Source organism: Hypomesus nipponensis, chromosome 15 (assembly GCF_054491055.1).
Source record: "Hypomesus nipponensis isolate SF chromosome 15, ASM5449105v1, whole genome shotgun sequence".
Taxonomy (NCBI): Eukaryota; Metazoa; Chordata; class Actinopteri; order Osmeriformes; family Osmeridae; genus Hypomesus; species Hypomesus nipponensis.
In genome coordinates this window covers 17,751,143-17,775,000 of record NC_140375.1, presented here as the reverse complement: position 1 = coordinate 17,775,000, position 23,858 = coordinate 17,751,143, and the positions used below count along the sequence as shown (strand labels likewise).

The window sequence follows — 23,858 nt, the reverse complement described above, 5'->3', positions numbered from 1 at the left end:
AGAAAGAGAGAGAGAGAAAGGAAAGAGAGAGAGAGAGCGAGAGAGAGAGAGAGAGAGAGAGAGAGAGAGAGAGAGAAAGAGAGAGAGAGAAAGAGAGAGAGAGAGAGAAAGGAAAGAGAGAGAGAGAGCAAGAGAGAGAGAGAGAGAGAGAGAGAGAGAAGAGGAAGGAGAGAAAGAAAGTGTGTCAGCTGAGCTCTGAGCATCATAATCAGATCACCATGGTGACGCCTCTCTTTCTTTCTGCTCTCGGTTTTAACGTAGCCACTATCTTTCTGTCTCCCCTCCTCTCTCTCTTTCTCTCCCCCTCTCTCTCTCTTTCTCCCTCTGTCCACTTCCTTCTCTCTCTTCCTGGTTCATTCCCACGTCACGGTTGCCATGTCAACCCAGGTAGTAACCCCGCCTCTCTCCCACCACATTTCCCTGGCCACACTCAGGGGCATTATGGGAAGCTGACTCCATAGGCTCCACCCCCCTCCAGAGAGAGAGAGACAGACAGACAGAGAGACCCCCACACAAAGGGCAGAAAAGAGCCCCCTTCTCCCTGCACCCCTCCTCCCCCTGCCCCCCTCCTCCCCCTGCCCCCCTCCTCCCCCTGCCCCCCTCCTCCCCGTGCCCCCCTCCTCCCCCTGCCCCCCTCCTCCCCCTGCCCCCCTCCTCCCTTCTGCTCTTGTGTTAGCTAATAATCCTCATTACACACTCACACAATAACACCACACACGGTAGTAAGCTGTGTCTTCATCTCATACTGCATACACACCCACACCTACTGTGACCCAGGGCTGTGACCCAGGGCTGTGACTCAGGGCTGTGACCCAGGGCTGTGACCCAGGGCTGTGACTCAGGGCTGTGACCCAGGGCTGTGACCCAGGGCTGTGACTCAGGGCTGTGACCCAGGGCTGTGACTCAGGGCTGTGGGCCCCGGAAGGACCTGGCTTCCCCTATTGTTCACCTGTCTGGAATGCTGCTTCTGGGAGAAGGGGTCCCAGGGAAGACTCTGGCTCTGTTCGAAAACTCTTAAAATGCGTCCTTCCTTCCTTCCTTTTAAGACAGCGAGGTCTGTTCGAAATGACTTAAATCTTCTCTTCCTGTCTAATAAGATACCTTGAAATACGTCACATAACGGTCATTTAAGAGAGCATATGAGCTGCCTTGCTGTCTTAATGGCGGCACGTATTACCCATAACTCTGTGCGCGGGGTTACCGTGAGCAACAAGTTAAACAGAATCCTTTGACCGCCATTGCTCTAAGTTTTTACAATTCATATTTCAGCTAAACGGTACTTGTAAATCAGCATCTGATTAAAAATGTATCGAGAAGTGGGCAGTGTAGTTGCTGAAAATGTACTTATTTTATTGATGACACTCCTAATTTGTAAATTTGCTCCGACTTTTCGATAACGTACAGTAGCTAGTATCGCAGTGCAGTGCAGACACTAGCTAGTTGCTGCGTTTTATCATAATCCTGTCAAATGAGTGAAATACAAACACAAATGTTATGAGCTATTGAGCTTATATCTAACACAAGTTTATATACAGCTTAACTTTACTTAGTGTGACAATAAACTCAATGCAATTGACTGCTGTCTGACAAAGCGCGCTAGTGCAAGCACATAAGTACACGCAGCGCGAGGATGTACATCCTGTCTTAATAGGCTGTTCGAAAACAACGGTTTTTAAGAGAAAGCTCGCGCTCGAGAGAGGCTCTGTTCGAAAACTTAGACAGCTGTCTTAATCCTTGATGTGTTACTAGACAGGTGTCTAACGAGACAGCTCTTTTCGGGGTAAGGTATCTTAAAAACCGTTGTTTTCGAACAACCTATTAAGACAGGATGTACATCCTCGCGCTGCGTGTACTTATGTGCTTGCACTAGCGCGCTTTGTCAGAGACTGACAAAGACTGAAGTTAAAGAAGAAACAGTGCAGCTGATAGAAGTGTGAGTGTGGTGAGAGGGAGTGTGTGTGTATCAAAAGGGGGATGCTTGTATGATCCTAACAGGATCAGACAGTGAAGGAGAAGGGGGGGGGGGGGGACAAGAAGCAGCACTTTGGTCCAATCCGATTAATACTCTGGCTTCTGCCAAATTACCCAGGATGCACTGCACTGCAGCACTGCAGAAAGGGGCGGGGCCTTGTCTGGTAAATCACCTGCTGCAGCTGAGCCGTGGGAACGAGTGTGTGTGTGTGTGTGTGTGCGACACAGTCACCTGGATGCCACTGGCTGTGTGTCCTGTCCTGAATGACACAAGATTCTGCTGACAGGACAGGGAAGCAGCCCACTGCATCCTGCTGCAGTATGCCTACACACACACACACACACACACACACACACACACACACACACACACACACACCACACACACCTCTGCAGAGATTCTCACTAGCCCCTCCCTGACGCTGACCCACAAAACTACTGTAGATCGTAAACACACACACACACACACGCACACACACACAGTGTCATGATGATACACTCCTTTCATGTCAAGTAAGACCAGTACGTCTGGCACGACACAGAACACCCAGCCAGATACTGGTCTCTCCCAACACATACTGGTCTCTCCCATCACATACTGGTCTCTCCCATCACATGCTGGTCTCTCCCAACACATGCTGGTCTCTCCCAACACATACTGGTCTCTCCCATCACATGCTGGTCTCTCCCATCACATGCTGGTCTCTCCCAACACATGCTGGTCTCTCCCAACACATACTGGTCTCTCCCATCACATGCTGGTCTCTCCCATCACATGCTGGTCTCTCCCATCACATGCTGGTCTTTCCCATCACATGCTGGTCTCTCCCAACACATGCTGGTCTCTCCCATCACATGCTGGTCTCTCCCATCACATGCTGGTCTCTCCCATTACATGCTGGTCTCTCCCAATACATGCTGGTCTCTCCCATCACATGCTGGTCTCTCCCATCACATGCTGGTCTCTCGGAACACATGCTGGTCTCTCCCATCACATGCTGGTCTCTCCCATCACATGCTGGTCTCTCCCATCACATGCTGGTCTCCTCACAGCACAGGAAGTCTGCAAGTCTGTGATTCAGCTGTGTGTTTGGGCTGGGCTGGTCTATATGGGGGTCAGATAGAGCTGGGCTGGTCTATATGGGGGTCAGATAGAGCTGGGCTGGTCTATATGGGGGTCAGATAGAACTGGGCTGGTCTATATGGGGGTCAGATAGAGCTGGGCTGGTCTATATGGGGGTCAGATAGAGCTGGGCTGGTCTATATGGGGGTCAGATAGAGCTGGGCTGGTCTATATGGGGGTCAGATAGAACTGGGCTGGTCTATATGGGGGTCAGATAGAGCCGCAGTCGATGGGCAGACTGGCTGGCCTACTGACAGGCTGGCTGGCTGGCTTATTGATAGTCTGTGTGTGTGTGTGAGAGTGTGTGTGTGTGTGTGTATGTCTGCTTGTGAGTGTATCTGTGAGTGTGTGTCTTCACCCTACTCTGTTATCTGCATTTTCTTCCCTCAAGTTGATATCAACCTTCAGAGCTGGACCTGGAGAGAAGCCTAGTCAAATGAAAGCCGTGTGCAGCTCCGTAAACACAGCCCTCTCAAACTGCAGGAGCTGGACACAAGTTGGCCTGCACGTGATCACCTCCACAGGACTGCAGGGGTGGTGCTAACCAGCACAACTACACTAGGTCAGCCAGGCGGCACCGTTTGCACTAGCAACCAGGAAGTCACAGGAGCTCCTACAGCCAATGATGAGGCCTGAAACATCCCAGCTGGCCTGTGGTTGGTGCAGAGGTCGTAGAGTCACGACACAGGTCAAAGGTCAACCAGGACAAGCAAACGATCACAACACCAGTGTGAGTCTTGTGACCCTGGGTAGAAGTGAAGCGCTGGAAGGTCATCATGTGCAGGACTGTGGTGTTGGAGGAAGATGAGGAGTTTGATTTGATCGGGACAAATCCAGCAAAAAAATATACTGTACTTAATGAAAAAATAAAAAAATATGTGAGTAGGTTTGTACTTGGACTCAAGTATCCTCTAAAGTATGTGAATATACACAAATCAGTCACATTTTAAGGACACTTCCAATTTAGCAGATAAACATTTATATAATGTAATAAATCTGAATTAGATTTAAGTATAGTCTTGTTCCATGTGGGTCTAGCTGTTAAGAGGGCATCCATTCTGTGTCAGGAAACCCTCAGTCTCACTGACACTAAATGGCCGATCCCTGCCACATACCTGCAGTTGTGGTTGCCATAGCTTTCGTCTACATTGCTGGGGGAAATCTATTTTTACAAACTGAACACTACCACGCCTAACAACTTCAGATGGTGTACATCGAGCGCTGTGAGACAGAGGTTAAGGTAGACACCCAGATGTCAGATCTCCTTAGTGTGGCTCTTTGTACAAAGTCACAACAGGTTTCTTTACACATCAGCAGCTACACCAACCTAGAGGAGTCCCACTCCCAGAAAGTGGCCCAGGGCATCATCTCTCCACAGCCTGCTAGATAACACTGTGGCAGCATGATCTCAGAAGCTGATTGGCCGGTTGACATGTACGGTAAACAAACAGTGATGTCACAGTTGACCCATGGCCTGGTTAAACTGTAGAGGCTCCTTATCTCCAACAGGTCTCTCACGGGAACACACACACACTAATGAATACACACACACACTAATGAATACACACACACACACTAATGAGTACACACACAAATGCACACGCACACCACTCCCACAACGTGAGCATTTCTTTTGCATGCTACTCACCTTCTGCAGACTGGTAGGGTTGAGCTGGCTCTTGTCTATGATCTTGATGGCAACCTAAGAGACAGCAGAACCACATTACAATACTGCTTCATAACAACCAAAGAGACCGCAGAACCACATTACAATACTGCTTCATAACAACCTAAGAGACAGCAGAACCACATTACAATACTGCTTCATAACAACCAAAGAGACAGCAGAACCACATTACAATACTGCTTCATAACAACCAAAGAGACCGCAGAACCACATTACAATACTGCTTCATAACAACCTAAGAGACAGCAGAACCACATTACAATACTGCTTCATAACAACCTAAGAGACAGCAGAACCACATTACAATACTGCTTCATAACAACCTAAGAGACAGCAGAACCACATTACAATACTGCTTCATAACAACCTAAGAGACAGCAGAACCACATTACAATACTGCTTCATAACAACCTAAGAGACAGCAGAACCACATTACAATACTGCTTCAAAACAATAACGTTCCAGTACTCTATAACATCAGGACGCTGATCAGCACAACAGCTTGAACAGATTCCAAAAGAGTGTCAACAATCTATCCTACGATCCACTGCACCCAGCAGAAGTAGTAGTAATTCCCGTTTATGATGGGATGATTCAGTCTTCCTGATGTCACAGGGCCTCACTGTGGGTCTCACTCAGAGTTCCTCTTATTTATAATAACAGACTGATTCCTGCCTTCATCCCAAGGAGCCCAGAGTGCGCGTGGCGGGGGGGATTTGAACGTGCAACCTCTTGATCTGCAGTGCTCTAACCACCGAGCTACACCCTCCCCTCTGTTACCGTAGGTATAGAAAGGTCAGAGGTCAGTAACGGGATCATGTCAAGGAGCACTGTCATGGGCCTGGTCTGGAACAGGCCTGGTCTGGCCTGTTAAGAGGATTACAGGTCTGTCCACAGTATGAGGCCAGCTGCCTCTGTTAATGTATACAGCGCTGGGCTGGAGCACTGTCACATGACTGCACTGTCACATGACTGCACTGTCACATGACTGCGGTGCATGTCCCTGGGTTTAGGGTTCCACCAATCCCTGGGAATTATCTACTTAAGAGATGTGGGTCATGACTTTGTGTGAGCAAACAGGCCACATTGGGTGGCCACAGCAGCCTTGAATCTCACTGTGGGCCTATTGTTAAAAACATGCCAGTGTGACAGGCGCGCGCACACACACACACACACACACACACACACACACACACACACACACACACACACACACACACACACACACACACACACACACACACACACACACACACACACACACACACACACGCTCTCTCTCAGTCAGGCTGTAAGGTCTGAAAGTGGTCTCCACAGTAAACTGTGACTAGTATGCGATCATCGCTCTGCTCTGAGCTTCCAGCCCAGGTTCAGACCAGGGGGAACACACAGGTCAGAGTTCAACCAGCACAGTACCGGACAGGACATGGAGAGGTCAGAGCAGGGAATCTCTGATGCTGGATGGAATGCTGAATGTCATTCTGTATGATCCTGATTCATCAGATTATTTCTTTATTATTGTTATCAATACAATCCAAAAGTAGCATTCTGATTCTATATGATCTGATTCTACCTGTTCCAGAATGGTACTGATTCTACCTGCTCCAAAATGGTTCTGATTCTAACCTGCTCCACAATGGTACTGATTCATTCTGCACCAGAAGGGTTCTGATTCAATCTGCTCCAGATCAGTCAACCTCTCACCTCACGGCCGGTCAGGATGTGGCGGGCCAGCTTGACCTTGGCGAAGTTGCCCTTCCCGATGGTCTTCAGAAGCCGGTAGTTCCCAATGTGAGGCAGCTCGTCAGAACACGAGGCGATGGAGTTCCGACACCGCGCCCCCAGCGACCGGCTCGACCAACCAGTGCCCTTCTCTGAGCGGCTGGCTGAGAGAGAGGTATGCTGGGAAACCGGGAGAGAGAGAGAAAAGAGAGATGCAAGCAACCATTAAAAACATGTCAACAACTGACCAAACCCTAACTTCATCACGTTACTATTTTCATCTAATAGATTCCTGACTTCGCACAAGCCGTCTCCTACAGAACCTCTAGAATTTTCTTTGTTATGATCAGAACAACCGCCCTGTTGTGCTGGCGCCCTCCCTCTACCTCTGTTTCTACTCAAGTGAAACACGCGAAAGACATCATTTGCGCAAATGTACTTTGCATTTGGTGTGAACACAGCATGGAGCATGATCCTGGGCCAGTGTGTAATTCCGATCGGGGGAGTGGGATTTGAACCCGGGTAGCTCTCAGTGTTGTCACAGTGACTCAATACAGACATGCTAAGTCAGAGTGTGAAGGAGCTGACTCAGCTGGAAGGACAGTAGCTAGCTGAGATATAGCCCTTAGGCCATAGGGGCGTTGTCATCGAACAGCCCCCGCTACACAACCCCCTCCTCGATGGGCTGACCACCAAACAGGTGGAGTTTGTAGCTGGTGTAAAGTTATACTGTTGGGACTTTCTCCTCCTCATGACTCTCTCACCTCCCGTTTCTCTCTCTCCTCCTTCTCTCCCTCTCCTTCTCTCCCTCGCTCCTCTCCCTCTCCTTCTCTCCCTCTCCTTCTCTCCCTCTCCTTCTCTCCATCTCCTTCTCTCCTCCTCTCCTCCTCTCCCACACTACTGTGGTCTCTGCCTAAGATAAGGAGGTAGTCTTTATAGATCATCCAGCACACACTGATCACAAGGTCTGGCCTTCCATAAAACCTGTACACACACACACACACACACACACACACACACGAGTCATGACCCTGGCTCATCCTATCAGGTGTAGCAGAGCGTGTGGTGTGGGATCAGACCTTTCATGGCAGATGTCTCCTCTCTCTTTCTCTCCTTCCCCCACTCCCTCTCTCTTTCTCCTTCTACCCGTTCTTCTCAGTCCTCTCTCTTCTCCCTCTATTCTCAACTTCTTTCTATGTTCTTGTCTTTTTAATTTCTCTCCCCTTTAGACTCTCTCTTCCTCTCTCTCCTTCCCTCTCCCTCTCCCTCTCCCTCTCCCTCTCCCTCTCCCTCCCTCCCTCCCTCCCTCCCTCCCTCCCTCCCTCCCTCCCTCCCTCCCTCCCTCCCTCCCTCCCTCCCTCCCTCCCTCCCTCCCTCCCTCCCTCCCTCCCTCCCTCCCTCCCTCCCTCCCTCCCTCCCTCCCTCCCTCCCTCCCTCCCTCCCTCCCTCCCTCCCTCCCTCCCTCCCTCCCTCCCTCCCTCCCTCCCTCCCTCTCTCTCTCTCTCTCTCTCTCTCTCTCTCTCTCTCTCTCTCTCTCTCTCTCTCTCTCTCTCTCTCTCTCTCTCTCTCTCTCTCTCTCTCTCTCTCCCTCTCCCTCCCTTTATCCGTTCCTACCCCCCACGGTGCCACAGCCTGGCTCAAGGCCTCTTTCCCCCACCTGTTCTCCTCTTCTCCTCCCGATTCCCTCGCTCCCTGAGGAAGGAGACTGGGCGTGGCCTTCCCAAGAGGGACATGCCCTTGGTCAACCCCCCCACTGCTCCCTCTCCCTCTCCCTCTCCCCCTCCCCCTCTCTCTATCCCTCTCTCTTTCTCCCCCACCCTTATTCACCCCTCCTCTCCACCCACCACCGCACAAATCAATTTGTTTCCCAGCTTTCCTCTCCCTTCCTCCCCTCCCCTCTCTTTCCCTCCCTTCCCCTCTCCTCTCCCCCCTCCCCCCCACTACATCTCTCTTTTGTCTCACATTGTCATCCTTCTCTCATTCAGCCAACCTCTGTGGTTCCCCTCACCTCCCCCTCCCTTCCCCTCCTCCTCCCCCTCCCTTCCCCCTCATCATTTTCCCCTTTCAAGGAGAACGGTCTATCGATCCCCCCCTCCCTGCTTACCAAGCAAGTGTATTCACTAGGGATTGGGGAGTGGTGTATGCAGGATCTGTGTGTGTGTGTGTGTGTGTGGTGTTGAGATGGTGGGGGGCTGTTAAATTCACCAGCAGGCTGGAGAAGTAGCGAGCTGGGACGGTCTGTGTGTGTGTGCGTAAGTGAGACTTGGTCTGGAACAGGCCTGGTTGGAAGAGTGTTGAAAAGACTCGGCCGAGACAATCGTCCCAGACCCAGACCCAGTCCCAGACCCAGACTGCAGACTGTTCCAAAGACCCAGGCTGCAGACTGTTCCAAAGACCCAGGCTGCAGACTGTTCCCAGACCCAGACTGCAGACTGTTCCAAAGACCCAGGCTGCAGACTGTTCCAAAGACCCAGGCTGCAGACTGTTCCAAAGACCCAGACTGCAGACTGTTCCCAGACCCAGACTGCAGACTGTTCCCTGACCCAGACTGCAGACTGTTCCCAGACCCAGGCTGCAGACTGTTCCCTGAACGGGACAACAACAGATAGAAAACAGATTAGGCGTGTGACTATGAGACTGGGCTGGTTGGAAAGGTATGCGTGTGTGTGTGGCCTCAAGGGATGAGAGCACAGAGGTATCCACTGTGAGAGTGCAATGCTTCCTCAAGCCCTTCTGCTTCCAGCCTCAACCCAGAACTCTCTCTCTCTCTCTACACAACTCTATGGCCCAGTTTCACAAACATTGATTAAACCTAGTCCTTAACTAAACTTTGAGATGTTAATAGATTTGTTTTCTTCAGGACTAGGCTTAATCCATGTCTGGGACACTGGGCATATAGCTCTATAACTCTATCTCTATAACTCTATCTCTATAGCTCTGTAACTCTCTCTATAACTCTACATCTCTAATACACATGCTCTCCAGCCGCCCTAGGCTCAAACTCCAACACAAGTAGTCACTTGGACCTATTCAGACCGATAGTTTGGTTTACTTTATTGGCCAAATGAAACGTGAAGATAGGACAGATAACCAGGGAAATCGCTGACATAAAAAAGAGCAACGCAAGGGAGAAGAGACAGAAAAGAGACAGAAAAGAGCAGAGTCATCGCTTACCTACAAACACAACAACAGCAGGAAGCTAACTAGAAGACAAACAACCAGACAGTCAGTAAGTTAGCCAGCTAGACAGTCAACCAGCCAGCCAGCCAGCCGGCCGGCTAACCCAGCCAGCCAGTCAGCTAACCAGCTAGCAAGCCAGCCAGCCAACCATTCAGCCAGCTAGCCAGTCAACCAGCCAGCCAACCAGTTGTTTGGCAGCCTTTAACAGTCAGAGAGTATCATCCACCTCCAGAAGTCCTAATTCATGCCTAGAGAGAAGGCAGAAGCATATATGGTAACATGACAGTGTACTGCAGTAATCCTATAGTGATACAGTGCAACACTCCCATGTTAACTAAGAGAGGCAGACTGAGGTTTACTGTTACAGGAAGTGGAGATACAGTCAAATACGGTGTTTCTGGTCACATGTCCATACACACTCACACACACCAGGAACAATAGGAACCGTCCTTGGAATGGCATCCTGGTTCAGCCTGGGCTGCACATGTTTGTTTGTAGGACTGTGTTTGTAGGTGTCTTTGTTGGTGTGTGTGTGTGTGTGTGTGTAGGAGTGTGTTTGAAGGTATGCGTGTGTGTAAGAGTCCGTTTGTAGGTGTGTGTGTGTGTGTTATGTGAGAAGGCTGAGGATGGGTCAAGGTTGCACACATCCTGCCTTTCCCCAACCCCCCCACCCTCCTCCCCCTCACATACACACAAGCCCCACCCCCTGGCCTCCAAACCTCACTTTCTCTTCCTGTGATGAACCGTGTGGACACGTACAGAGACAGCTGGGGACACCATGGGTTTGAAGCAGTTCTGGAATCTACCTCTGAGGTCCTCTTAGAAGACTTGTTCCACACATGCTCAGTAGATTGCATAGCATATCTTCTAGCGAGCGGATATCCTAAATCTGAGGTCCAGGGATGCCCAGAGTCTACAGCCGTGGCCAAAAGTATTGGGAGCGACATACATTTTGTGTTTCAAAATGTATGTTGATATTTACATGTTTGTATTCCAGTATTATATAGAAACATGTGAAAACATTCCTTCACAAAACATGTGATGACTCCCTTGTCACACTGACCCGACACTGGCTGGACACTGGCTGGACACTGGTTAAAACCCTTGTGCTGCCATCAGGTGCAAAAGGTGGGTCACAATGACCTGAAGACAGCACAAGGGGCCAACCAAACACAGCAATAAGGTGTCTGAGACCACAGGAAGCTGTGACCAGAACCAAGCGCATCATTTCCTGTCCTGGAGACAAAACTCATGTCACGTGTGTCATGTGATTCAGAGTTTTTTTCTTCCTGGTTTGGCTGAGACCATCATGTGTCTACAGCTCTGTACTTTTCCAGATCCCTCCCTCCCTCCGAATCTGTTTCTCCCCCCCCCTCTCTCTCTCTCTCTCTCTCTCTCTCTCTCTCTCTGTTCTCCCCCTCTTCTCTCTCCCTCTCCTTCTCTCCCTCATCCTCTCTGTCTCCCTCTCCCTCCCTGTGTGTTAGTACATCCTTGCCTTCCTCTGTCTCTGTGACTAGACGGAAAGTTTGCATAATCTGTCAGAGCAGTTCTTCCTCATGTAAGAGAATCTTCCTACAGCTCAGGCTTTGTTTGTTCTGCTATCACTCTCTCTCTCTGCCTGCCGGCCTGCCCCTCTCCCTCCCTCCTACTCTCTTCCACTCACCCTCTCCATCCTCTCGCTCGCGACTCTTCACACAAACCCCTCAAGTGTGGGCGGTGACACCCCTCGCCCCCGGTAGCGGGCGCTCTGCGTCCCAATGTGCTCAGGCCACAGGCAGGGAACAGAGGTCAGACACCGGAAACGTCCCCCGTTAACGGCCCTGCGAGCTGGCTACGGATAACGTACTGTTCACATCGAAAGGTGGCAGAGACAGGAAGTAAAGACGAAACTGTTGCCGTGTAACAATAGGCTGGATGCTAGAGGTTGGAGGTTAACTCCGCCCACACAGGAAGATAAACAGACACCACTTCTCGAACAGGGGTGTATCTGGCTGTGGAGCTGCAGATGTCAGGTTTCATGGGGCTGGACAGCGTTTAGACAGTCCTGTGAGTTGAACCCTCTCCACAGGAAGTGTCACAGAGCCGACAGACACATCCACTCTGTCCCTCTCTCTCTCTCTCTCTGTCCCTCTGTCCCTCTGTCTTTCTATATGTGGTCCTCTCTCTTTCTGTCTCTTGTTGTCTCTCTTCTCTCTCTCTCTCTCTCTCTCTCTCTCTCTCTCTTTATCCCCCCCTTTCTCTCTGTCACCCCCCCCCCCCTTCTCTCAGACCAGCTGGTGAGGCAGACAGGGTATGCGCACAAGGTTACCTTGACAACTCAGGCCTTCAGACGCTCAGGTAAACAGACACAGCAGAGGTCCCCACGGTTACGCAACTCGCCGAAGGCAGCCTCTTTCAAACCCACAGTGCCGGCTGTGTGGAGGGTCACATGACAGGGTCACATGACATCCCCGGCTGTTCCAGTCACCAGGCCAGCCTAGCATCTGCCAACAGTCCATCTATCCCCTTTCAGTTCGCTTGAGAGCAACACAATAAGGCTTACTACCTGGAAGTATTTGCTCCAACCACACTTAACGAACCTGATTTAACACTAGCTACCTGGCCAACCAGCTCGTTATCAGAATCAGGTGTGCTAAATTTGTGTTGATGCCAAAAACTGCAGGCAGGTATCTCTCCAGGAGCAGGGTTAGAAGTCCTGGTCTCCAGGCAGGTATCTCTCCAGGAGCAGGGTTAGAAGTCCTGGTCTCCAGGCAGGTATCTCTCAAGGAGCAGGGTTAGAGACCCTGCATGGTCTACAGGCAGGTACCAGCTGTGCGTGTGTGCATGTGTGTTATAGTGTGTTTGTGTTAGTGTGTGAGTGTTCTAGTGTGGGTTAGTGTCTTTGTGAGTGTGTTCTAATGTTTTTAATGTGTGTGCGTGTGTGCAGGCTAGCTGGCTGGCATGGGCAAGATCTGGAGATCAGACCAGCAGTCTGGCTAGCTACTGAAAGCTGCCATGTGCACTGTGAGACTGTGAAGAGGCTGGGGGCTGCAGACACCAGAGAACAAACACACACCACTTATGTAAGATCAGGTGTCTGGACAAGGTGTTAAGTGGTGAATATTAAACTGTCTCTTCACTGCTCTAATAACACATTAAGATGGATTTCTGTAGAACGTGGTGAGGTATCGGGGATCTGGGGCGGAGGAACAAGGATCTCAACCGGCTCTGTTTGAGAAGAGTGGGACTGTGTTAACCCGCAGAGCTTAAGCTTGCAAGGAACAAGCTCTTGTAGGTCTGAATGCAAGTCTTAAGGATTCTGAAACTTCTCTGCGCACACACACACACACACACAGACAAGCAACACACACACACACACAACCAAGACACACACACATCCTCTCTGCAGGTCTCCCTCAGCAGGTATTCCCAGGTGGTGAGACAAGGGGCACCAAGGAACACGATCCAATCTACAATCACTACAGCCATCAAAAAGACCTGCCCGGACACAGGCTCAGAGCAACGTGATAGGCTGGAGGCTGGGGGCCTGGAGGCTGGGGGCTGGAGGCTGGGTGTCAGCTTTCTCCAGTCCAAGCCCACTCCTCTCCTCCCTTCTCTCCCCGCTTCCTCTTCTCTACCCCCTTTCTCTTCTCTCCTCCAATCGCCTCCTCTCCCCCCTTCCTCTCCTCCCCTCCCCTCTCCTCCTCTCCCCCTCTCAGCGTTTTAAGGAGCGAAAGGCCCCCCTCTTCTGGTTTCCATGGCGAGGTTGCCAACGACAGCGGCTTGTGACAGAACAAGGGGTTTGTTCCTGGGCTCCTGTCTCTGTCTCCTGTCTCTGTCTCGACACCAAATGCCAACATGGACGCCGTGCCGGCGGCCTGGATCCTGGGCGGTCTGTCTTTCTGTGTCGCTACAGAGCTAGTCTCACTGTCAGAGAACAGCCTTTTCACAACTGCAGGGAAGTTTGTTTTCAAATATGGCTGCGACAGATTGTTGTAATAACTGAGGATGCAGCCGTTACATATGATTTTCTTAATTTTACAAAGTGTTAGAGGAAATGTATCGCCCACGTTTAATGAAACCTGTATGAGAGAGCTAGGGTAGTCAACTTCTAATAGTTGTCTTAAATTAGCGCGTTGATGTTGGATAGAACAGGATCAAGAGATGAACCCTTAAAATAGGGTTCGCCTGGGCGTGGTCCAGTCACGTCCCTAACAGCTCTGCTCGCATCCAATCAGGATGCGGATCTTCACTATGACGGGGGTCTGAGCGTGCGGATCGATAGCAGTAAACAGATAACTATCTCGCCTGACTGTTAGTTAAACCGATATGGAGGCAGGCTGAAACGGGCGGACTCGCCCTTTACGCTGTGTCATTGCTGTGCAATAACAAGTGTCATGCGAGCGACTCAAAGATTTGCAGGAAAACGGCTGTAGTGACCGCGGTCAAAACATCCGCGCGCTGACTGATGAAACGAAGGGAGGAGCTTCTGCTGCAATGCATGACAACAGGCGCAGCTCGAGCACTACTTTCCTCCAGTCATTATTCCCCAAAAGTCTAGCCAATCAATGACAGTTGGAACAAAACTATACTTCACTCGCACAGACACACTCACAACTTAAGTATCGAGTTTAACGGACACGCTGTATAATCACCGGGATGTGATTGAATAGCACGTATCCGTTATTGATTTGGGGTGACGGTGTGTTTCTATGGGGACATCCGTGTGCGTGCGCAGAAGGGCCGGTGAGGTGGTGGTCACACCTTCCTGTCTATTCGTCCGCTAACCGGAACAAAATGTGTAATGTAGCAACATTATTGTACCCCGCAGTGTGCATCTACGTCTGGAGGGCATCAGCCGAACTGATTATTCCCTACAGTGGGCCGTAACACCCCGGCTTTACAGCAGAGATTACTGAGTGGCCCTGCCTGGTTGCATCTGTAGCCTACAGATCGTTTGACAAGACAGCTTGATCTTAATCGGGGCATTTTAAAAGGGCAGAATTACAGGCTGCTTGTGAAATACAGTAAAATAATGCTTACATGGTCGGAGTTCCGCTCGTTCCCTGGTACCGCTGAGCGTGAAGACATTGTCCCTGAGTTCTCCGTTCGATCCCGGCGAATCTTGATTTAGCCTGTTTAGCTTTCTCAATTTATTTACAGGATTAAATTCTTGACAAGATAACGGTCGACATTGGCCGTCAGCAATGGTGCTCCGGCCAGTGTTCCAAGGCAATCAATGCCCGTTTTTTATCCAACCGGCCAAACCGGGGTTGAGAGCAGACAGACTTGGATTCTCAGACAATTCTCATGTTCACTGTAAAAAGGCAGTACTGGTCACGGAGAAGGTAAACTGCACAGATTGTATGTGTGGAAGTCGTTTACAAGCCTCCGCGCTACATTCTGTTCATGTTAAACTGTTGTCGAAAGGAGGCACCGATTGAACCTCATTTTTTAGGGAATAAAAACTAAATCAACAACCCCATTCTTCCCCAGTCTTCTCGCTATCGCACCATTTCAGTGGACATTCAATTGAATGTTTGAAACAATCCCTCCCAACCCTTCCCAACACCGTTCATGGGTGTATCTTCAGAGGGAAAAGGGGCGCTGTTCCATAATCAGCTCGAGCGATTTCAGAACCGCGAGGAAAACAATCGGGCAAACAAAAAAAACGTCAGGTAGGCTAGCTTGTGTTGTGCGCACCCCGGCAGTGGACGTGTCGATGACAAAGATTTCTGATTCCGGTTAGCAAACGTTGGTGATGCTCATAAAAACCACTTCCACCAAAACCAAGTGGAGTTCCGGACCAAGTCTTCTACCCACGAATATTTGGCTAGACAGTTTATGAGACAGTCTCGGCCCACGAAATTAATCGAAAGAGCACCCGAATCGCGGATAAAGCATCGACGGATGTTCAACCACCGTTTTCATCGGTTTCCCCTCTCCTGATGTTGTCAAAGGCAGTTCCTTCAAAGTCCCCGTTAGGCAGTGATCAGCGGACGAAAAACAAACGATTTCCTATTCAGCTGATTCATTACAACAGTTTGGGCTGAAACGGCATCCCCCAAAAATGTATGACAGGAGAACCAGAGGAAAGGACGTCAAGAGAATAGGGAGGGTTGCTGTAGCCTGTGTCGGAGACACACACACACATACACCCTTCCCCCATGCTCTTAAAGAGACAATCCCTCCATTCATTCACACGTAGCCGCAGATACCCCTGCTAGCCACCAGGCTGTATTCTGGTTCTCGGTCTCATTTAGATTAAAAACTGTATTAACGTCTCCAGACTAGCTTACACTGGGTATGTAACGCCCAATTGTGTGCCTCCAAGAAGAATATCTTTCCGTTTGATCAATTTGGCACAGCGTATAGGCTGCATGTTTTGGGTTGAGGTTATATTGATTGTAATATGATGCGTAGACTGACTCAAATATTCACACATCATAACAACATTCATGTTTACATAAATAAAACAACATTCATGTTTACATAAATAAAACAAACAAACAAAAAATATTGGATTCTAGAGACACTTCTACTACTCAACATATTTTTATTTTGGCGTCCATTTTGCCTCCAGCACTTACCTGCAGGCCTAGCAATGTCTCATTTGCTACCTGAGAGGTGGTAACTGTAGCTAAGCAGTCAGCTCACCTGGACCAGCAAGGCGCGGGTGGATTTGACCCAGGAACACCTCATCCTGCTTTCGCTTCCCTGGTACTTGGTCATGGATACGCCTGCAAACGACAGAGGTTTTGAGGCTAGCTCTGCATCCTCTCCTGGTTCTGGAATGAAGAGGACAGAGGAATGAGTGGATATTGGAGATGGAAAGACACAGAGAGAGAGAGAGAAAGAGAGAGAGAGAGAGAGAGAGAGAGAGAGAGAGAGAGAGAGAGAGAATAACAGGAACAGCTCAGACAGTGATTATAACCAGTGCAGTGACTCATTAATGGAGAACAACCTGGACCTACTTTAGCATTGCCAGCGAGCCAGTCATTTGTAAGTAAAGCATTTAGTCCAATCACTTGATGTGGAATTTTCAATAGTCCTAATGGAGTGTGTGAGAGGGAGGGGAGAGGAGAGAGGAGAGGGGTGAGGGGAGGAGAGGGGTGAGGGGAGGAGAGGGTGAGGGGAGGAGAGAGGTGAGGGGAGGAGAGAGGAAAGAGGTGAGGGGAGGAGAGGGTGAGGGGAAGAGAGGGTGAGGGGAGGAGAGGGTGAGGGGTGAGGGGAGGAGAGAGGAGAGGGGTGAGGGGAGGAGAGGGGAAAGAGAGTTGTAGACTGCAATTGCTCCTGTTTCTGCACTGTAGAGCACAGAGGGAGGTTGAGTGGGCGTGTTACTGAGAGAGTGTGTGTGAAGTATCCAGGTCCACACAGGGAGCTGATTGATAATGCAGTGTGTGTTCTGAACAGGTCAGCGGGGAGATTGATCTCCACTCCCCCACTGCTCCCTCTCCCTCTGGCTGGACCAGGGGCAGGGAACATCCAGGCCCTGCAGGCTGTTCGACTCCTGGACTCCTACGCGCGCACACAGCCTGCCTGGAAACAACCAGCTCGAGGCTAGAGCAGACACACAGTTTCATCTAAAGTACCCGTCAATCTGTCCGTCCGTCCGGCCTGTGAGACCACTAATACATCATGGTTCAGAGAAGTTCGGCTTTGGAACTATGAATGAAGGCCATGTTTGATCCTGCCCCTGCTGGGCGGAGCTACTGTCCTCACTGCCGTCAGAAGACAGCTGTTTGAAGGCTGTAGTGCAGCCAGCATCCCACGCTGCTTTAATCTGTAATCTGGACGGGATTAAGAGGTCTGGAGGGCATGGTCCGCATGTTACCCGGGGGCGTCGTTAGACCCTTTATACAAGGGCACGTGCCCCAGTATAAATCAGCTGTGCCCCAGTAAAATATAAAGTCTGAGTTTTAACAATTTTACTTTATTAGTGAGTGCATTCATTTAGCTTGATAATCCCGGAAATTTAACGCAGTATCCCAATCAATTTGTAAAAGTGTTGAACCGAAAACCCAAACCCTATACGCATTCAGAATTCCATGTCAGCATGCTCCTCTGAGCATGCCAAATAGCCATTGCAGCACGAACACATGTGGTCCTGGCGGCTAAAGCCAGGTAAATTAACCCAACAGCTGATTCACAATGTTGCAGCAACCTACTGGCAATGTTGCTACAACGCTGGGTGTTAGAGAGTTAACTTACCCGGCTATGTCACATAACCTGCTTTCTCAAATACCCCCCTGGTGTCGGACTCGGCACACAAGTCAGAATTGAGGTAAGTGATAGGCCTACCCATCATCCTATTTTGACTAAAACATAAAACAATATTACATGTACTTGCGCTCAAATGAATGCAAAAAAAATATGCGTGCTTGCTAACTATTGATGTCCCTGCTGCCAAAGCTGATATCAAACTGGCGTCCCTGAACTGTTGTATACTGTTAAGCAAGGGGAGTTTCTATAGCCTAGTAGTGCATTGTGCAGAGCAAAGGGATATGAATTAGGGGCCTGTGCCCCAGTGGAGTGTTTTGTCTAACAACGCCTCTGATGTTACCCTACTTGGCCATTGCCCTGCTCTGCCCCTCTCTCTAATAAGCATCCACCCATCCATCTCTCCAGCCAGCCAGACAGACAGCCAGCCAGTCAGCTTCAACTAAACTGTACTTTCCAGCAATTACAAGGTTAACAGCATTGTGTTTGTGAAACTTGCAGTGTCATTATGCTATTCCTTTGGCCAGGTGGTCTCGTCGGCAATTCATGTTTTACCGCCATCTAGCGGTGTCATGATTTCGTCTCAGGCGAAATACAAAACACTTCACTGGTAGTGGTTCTCAATCAATCTCGGGAACTAAAAGTATGCACAAAAAAATGTGAGAAAGAAGATAATACAATGAAAGGAACACTGTACACAGATTAACAACGGGAAGCTTTGTTGCATTCATCGAAAGAGACCATTGCAATCGATTCAGAACAGCTACACTTAAGTGCCGCTTTTTAGATCAAGAAAAAAATCTCTTTGATCCCAAGTTTTGTAAGGTCGAAAAAATATTTTCTAAAAAAGTAAAAAAAAACAAGTTTTGAAAGGTTGAAAAAAACATTTTCGAAACAAAATGTTTGCATCATTGATGAGTACTTAATGAGGACTCTACTATACTCTACTGTACTCTACTATACTCTACTGTACTCTACTGTACTCTACTATACTCTACCGTACTCTAGCCTAGAACATCTACTCTGCTTTAGGCTTCTTTGTTCTCTCCCCTTGTCTCCGCTCTCCTCTCCTTTCACTTCACGTGTGGGGATAATAAAGTTTTTGAAAAAGGTTGAAAACGTTTTTTTTTTTTACTTGATAAAAAGTTGAAACAATATTTTCGAAAATAGGTTAGAAACAAAGGTTTGCATTAGTGATGAGTACTCGATGAGGAGTGCTTTGTTCTGCTTTACTATACACTTCTCTGTTCTCATCTCCCCACTCCTCCTCTCTCCTCTCAGGGTTGGCTCCAAAATCCAAAATTGAAAATCGCGCACCTCCCTCTTCTCATCAAATTTAGCACGTCGATGCCTATTGGCCAATATAGCAGAGGCCACGTGCCTCTTGTTTGGGGGCGTGGCTGAGGATGATGACCTGGGGAGGCTGAGTGAAAGCAGGAGAGCCCTGATTATGAGATTCACCGTTCTGCTCGGAGAGAAAAACTAGAGAAAAGTGCGCTGATAGACGTGGCCAAACACCTGGGAAACCTGGCCTTCAGAGTCTGGGAGAAGATGCAGGACATTGTCACATACAGGGAGTATTTGAGAGACGATAGAATAAGGGAGAACGCTGGAGAATCCTTTTCCACAAGGGTAAATACAGAGCACACTCCTCATCGGGGTCAGTCACTGTTCTCACAGTGAGACAGAACCCCCAGAGGATCAGAGTGCAGCTGGACTGGGACAGGAAAGCTGTCATTCTCTGACCCTGATAGAAACACACTCCGGCACACACTCACACACACCTTCACTGAAAGAGTGTTTCCATACATTGGTACTATCTGTCCTCTCCACCCTCTGAGGATCTTACCAGCAAAGGCCTCTGTAAGAGAAGCACAGTACAGCGCTGGTGCCACCTCCAGTCAGAACAGTCAAACAGCCTAATTTCCCTCTTTGTATTTTGACTAACAGTAGTAGTCATTTATCACAGTGGTAAAAATGCTATACATGTTAGTCAAACAGCCAAAGTCTTACAGATCAAAGGCTTACTTTATTTTACTTAAGTTTGAAAAAGTTAACATTGAACATTAAGCTTGTAAAGCTAACAGTAGCTAACAGTGGCAGTCCACACACACAGCCTCAGAACAGGACACAGTGCAAGGTGACAACTAGTTAGATTTACCGTTTGCTCAACACAGTGAGAACTAGTTAGATTTACCGTTTGCTCAACACAGTGAGAACTAGTTAGATTTACCGTTTGCTCAACACAGTGAGAACTAGTTAGATTTACCGTTTGCTCAACACAGTGAGAACTAGTTAGATTTACAGTTTGCTCAACAAGGTGAGAACTAGTTAGATTTACAGTTTGCTCAACAAGGTGAGAACTAGTTAGGCCTATATAGTGTGAACGTTTCATATGTGAATGGATGTCTGTTTGTGCACAGACAGTCTGATTTTTTTCCTAAACGGCCCCTCATGTAGACTGTCACTTTCATGTCTCTTAGGCCTATTGTAGAAATTAGATAACTGGGAGGGGGGGGGGGGGGGGGGCACCTCCCTGAAATGAGTCTGCAGGTTGGGATGTCCGAGGGTCTATCATAGCAATATGACTGACAGTAGGCCTAAATCTATCCTATTTTTTGTGCACAACCGTAAGTTTCACGGCCTGAAAACAAGACTCGCTCTCTAGGTATCAAACCTAGGAACCGATAACATTCTACGCTGATTCTGCACAATATTTCTCGTGACCCATCCACATCCTTTGCTGTTGTCACATTCTGAGAAAGCTGCGTTAGATTCACGAGACCACATCCACCTCCAGCGTGAGGCCGGATCTATAAGATGCAGCAACAGGGTCTAAACGTGTCACTTAACTCTGCAGCACATACAGCCCAGATCTATCGCCCTTCAACCCCCTTCATGGTAAGCTGAAATCAAAGTCTCGTCGAAATAGGTTGCGATTGAAAAAAATCTCGTTTAAATTAAGGTTTATCCATTTGTATGTCATGTACATTTTTATCTAGATTTCAATGTCCTTTGCTAAACTAAATAGACGTTTTGTTGTTGACTGTTCATGGGAATATTTTGCAAGCAACACAAATATCTCCTGTTTTAGATTATCTTTGCACTGATTCATTGAGAATTTACAATTATCAACAGATTATTTAATCATAATTAAAAAGATGAAAACATGAGAATCAATATAAATCATTAGAAATCCAGAGAACCACTATAATCATCAATTGAGTCAAGAGTAACATTCCACTTGGAATTTGTAATATAAATAGTATGCTATCTTTGCTATTCATGTCATTATTTGACACTCAATTTCTACCCTACCTCCTGTTGCATAACCTTCTCTAGATCCGAATGATGTTGAGGCTGTTTACCATGGTAACATCAGCACTCCTGGTGTCCACCACCTATCACCCCCCCTCCTCCTCTCACCCCCCCTCCTCCTCTCCCTCCCCCTCCTCTTCTCCCTCGTCCTTATACAACTCCTCCTCCCCCTCTTTTACCTGCCCCTGGCCCTGCAAGTGTTTGTACAACACAACGGTCGCATGCGAGGACCAGAAGCTGGAGACCATCCCTGACCTCCCCCAGGGCATAAAGCAGCTCTACATCTCCCATAACCTCATCCAAGCTCTCCCTTCCTCCGGCCTGGCCAACCTGCAGGTCCTAGACCTCACCAAGAACCGCCTCCACACCTTCCTGTCTCCCACTTACACCTGGCCCAACATGAGCCGCCTGGAAAAGCTGTACCTCACAGGGAACCTGCTGGGTTCTCTGGCCCCTGGGCAGCTCCAGGGCCTCTCTGCCCTGACCCTGCTTGACCTGAGCGAGAACCACATGGACGCCCTCCCACCCGGTGCCCTCAGAGGGCTGGGCCTCTTGAAGATGTTGTTCCTCAGCATCAACCAGATCTCCAGGCTTCAGCTTGGGGCTCTGGACGAGGCCTCGGCCCTCAGAGAGCTCCACCTGAGCAGCAACGCCATAACCGACCTGGAGGCCGGCGTGTTCCACAACAGCGGGTCCCTGGACAAGCTGGTTGTGTCTCGTAACCGGCTGACGGCGGTCGGGGCGGGCTGTCTCACCGGGGCCAGCAACCTCACACACCTGGACCTGAGTGGGAACACGCTGGCGGCCGTTCCTGTCGACGCGTTGAGGGACGTGCCGCTGCTCTGCTGCCTCTACCTCCAGAAGAACAGCGTCGCTTCGCTTCCGGAAGGTTCCTTCTCCCAGCTACAACAGCTGAGGAGTCTGGACCTCAGCAGCAACTGGCTCCAGAACGTTTCTGAGGGCTCCTTAAGCGGTAGGACACTCATTCAATATTTGCATTTACGTACCTGTAGTTCTTCAGGGAACGTTGGTTTATGTTTCTTGTGAACTGTACAAAACTTTTGAGGAACAGAGAGTATGTAGTTAGTAGACATTTTTGCGTGATGCTTTAAATTTGAAAATGCTTTTTAAAATCGACTGCAAAATCAGTCACTCTCTATCTTTCTATCAACGTGTCCAGGTTTGACGCAGCTCAGCTCTCTGGACCTGAGTTTCAACCTCCTCCAGTCACTCCCCTCTGGCCTGTTTGAGAACCTGACTAGCCTACAGACATTAGACCTTTACCACAACGCCCTTACATCACTTCCTGTCAGACTGTTCCAGAACCTAACAGCATTGATTGAGCTCCAACTGGACAGCAACAATCTCTCCATTGTAGCTTTGGGGGTTTTCGAGGGTCTGTCCAACCTCAGGGAGCTCCAGCTAGCTAACAACCACCTCACCGACCTCGACCACGCATCCTTCTTCACCCTCAGGTCGCTACGGAAACTGTACCTCGACCACAACGCCCTACACAGGCTTCCAAGAGGCCTCTTTCACAGGAACAGGAAACTGAGAGAGCTGCAGCTGGACAACAACAAGCTCAGGTCCCTCCCCAAGCCTCTCCTCCGCCACCTGTCCAGCCTCACCATCTTGAAACTCTCCCACAACCTCCTCTCCTCCCTCCATTCGGATCAGTTCTCGGGTCTCACTCACCTGAAGGAACTTTTTCTCAACGACAACCGGTTGGAAGCGGTTCCCAAAGAACTGTTCGCTGGCCTCAACAGCCTGAAGCTCCTCGACCTGGACAACAACCGTCTCTCTGCTCTGAGTCCGGAGGTCTTCGAGGACCTGTCCGCTCTGAAGGAGCTCCATCTCAGCTTCAACAACCTCCACGAGCTCCCCCCTCACGCCTTCCGCTCCCTGGGTCGCCTCCGCACGCTCCTGCTCCAGAACAATCGTCTCAGGGTCCTGGACGCTCTGGTTCTCGAGCCGCTGCAGAGCCTGACGGAGCTGGATCTGGACAACAACCAGCTGGAGCGTCTCCCCCGCCAGGTGTTCCGGGGGCTCGCCCACCTGAAGGACGTCCACCTCCGGTCCAACCGCCTGGAGACGCTGGAGGTGGGAACCCTGGTGCACCTGGGGAACGTGACCATCATCCACCTGGAGGGGAACCCGTGGAACCCGTGCTCCTTCCCCACTGGGCTGCTGGAGGAACTCTCTCCCCACCTGGGAGGACTCAGAGCCTGCTCAGCTCTGGGCTCTGTCGGCTGTCTGACGCCGGCACTTCCTCTGAAGATCCTGCCGGTTGCCGTGTTAACAATCAGCAGCTTAGGGTGACATACATTTGTGGTTTTGCATGTTCAGAATTTTTTTTTTTTCTTGCTCTAACCCTAACCCTTTTACGTGACAGTTTCAGACCTTGTCTTTGTTTGCATAGTGGCAACTGCCTTTGTGCAGCTCTTGGTGTATAACTGCAAATGCATTGCTAAGCTGAGATCTGTTTAGATTAAAATCATGCATTTCTTATATATTTACGTTTACGATTTTGCTCAAAGGATTAACGTGGTTGTAAATAGCAGCTCATTGAAAAATTGATATGCGATTAATAAAAATATACAATGCTACTGTAACATTTAACATTTAATAAGACTGTGGTTGAACTATTGAACATCTTAA

At 49.4% G+C, this 23,858-nt stretch overlaps 2 protein-coding genes across 4 annotated transcripts in view; one reads left to right on the top strand and one right to left on the bottom strand.

Moving 5' to 3' along the window:
- Positions 1-16,120, bottom strand: part of mark4b (MAP/microtubule affinity-regulating kinase 4b) — a 33,238-nt gene extending 17,118 nt beyond the window's left edge. Inside the window, exons 1-3 of one of the 3 annotated variants that reach the window (XM_084674017.1) lie at positions 14,706-16,120; positions 6,486-6,683; positions 4,743-4,796 (exon numbers count right to left, since the gene is read on the bottom strand). In XM_084674017.1, the coding sequence (XP_084530143.1) occupies positions 4,743-4,796; positions 6,486-6,683; positions 14,706-14,753 (300 nt within the window). In that variant the 5' untranslated portion in view covers positions 14,754-16,120. The remainder of the gene's footprint in view (positions 1-4,742; positions 4,797-6,485; positions 6,684-14,705) is intronic. The other 2 variants (XM_084674015.1, XM_084674016.1) reach the window with 2 other exon arrangements.
- A 5,464-nt stretch (positions 16,121-21,584) lies between these two features.
- On the top strand, positions 21,585-23,686 carry LOC146257886 (uncharacterized). The gene is made up of 2 exons (XM_084674953.1): positions 21,585-22,173; positions 22,381-23,686. The coding sequence occupies exons 1-2, from the start codon at positions 21,600-21,602 to the stop codon at positions 23,517-23,519; spliced, it is 1,713 nt and encodes a 570-aa protein (XP_084531079.1). The 5' UTR covers positions 21,585-21,599; the 3' UTR covers positions 23,520-23,686.
- The last annotated feature ends 172 nt before the right edge of the window (positions 23,687-23,858 follow it).

Coding starts and splice junctions, on each gene's coding strand:
- LOC146257886 (XM_084674953.1), top strand. CDS start 21,600: ATGAGCCGCCTGGAAAAGCTGTACCTCACAGGGAACCTGCTGGGTTCT. Junction 22,174..22,380: donor TTCTGAGGGCTCCTTAAGCG/GTAGGACACTCA, acceptor CAACGTGTCCAG/GTTTGACGCAGCTCAGCTCT.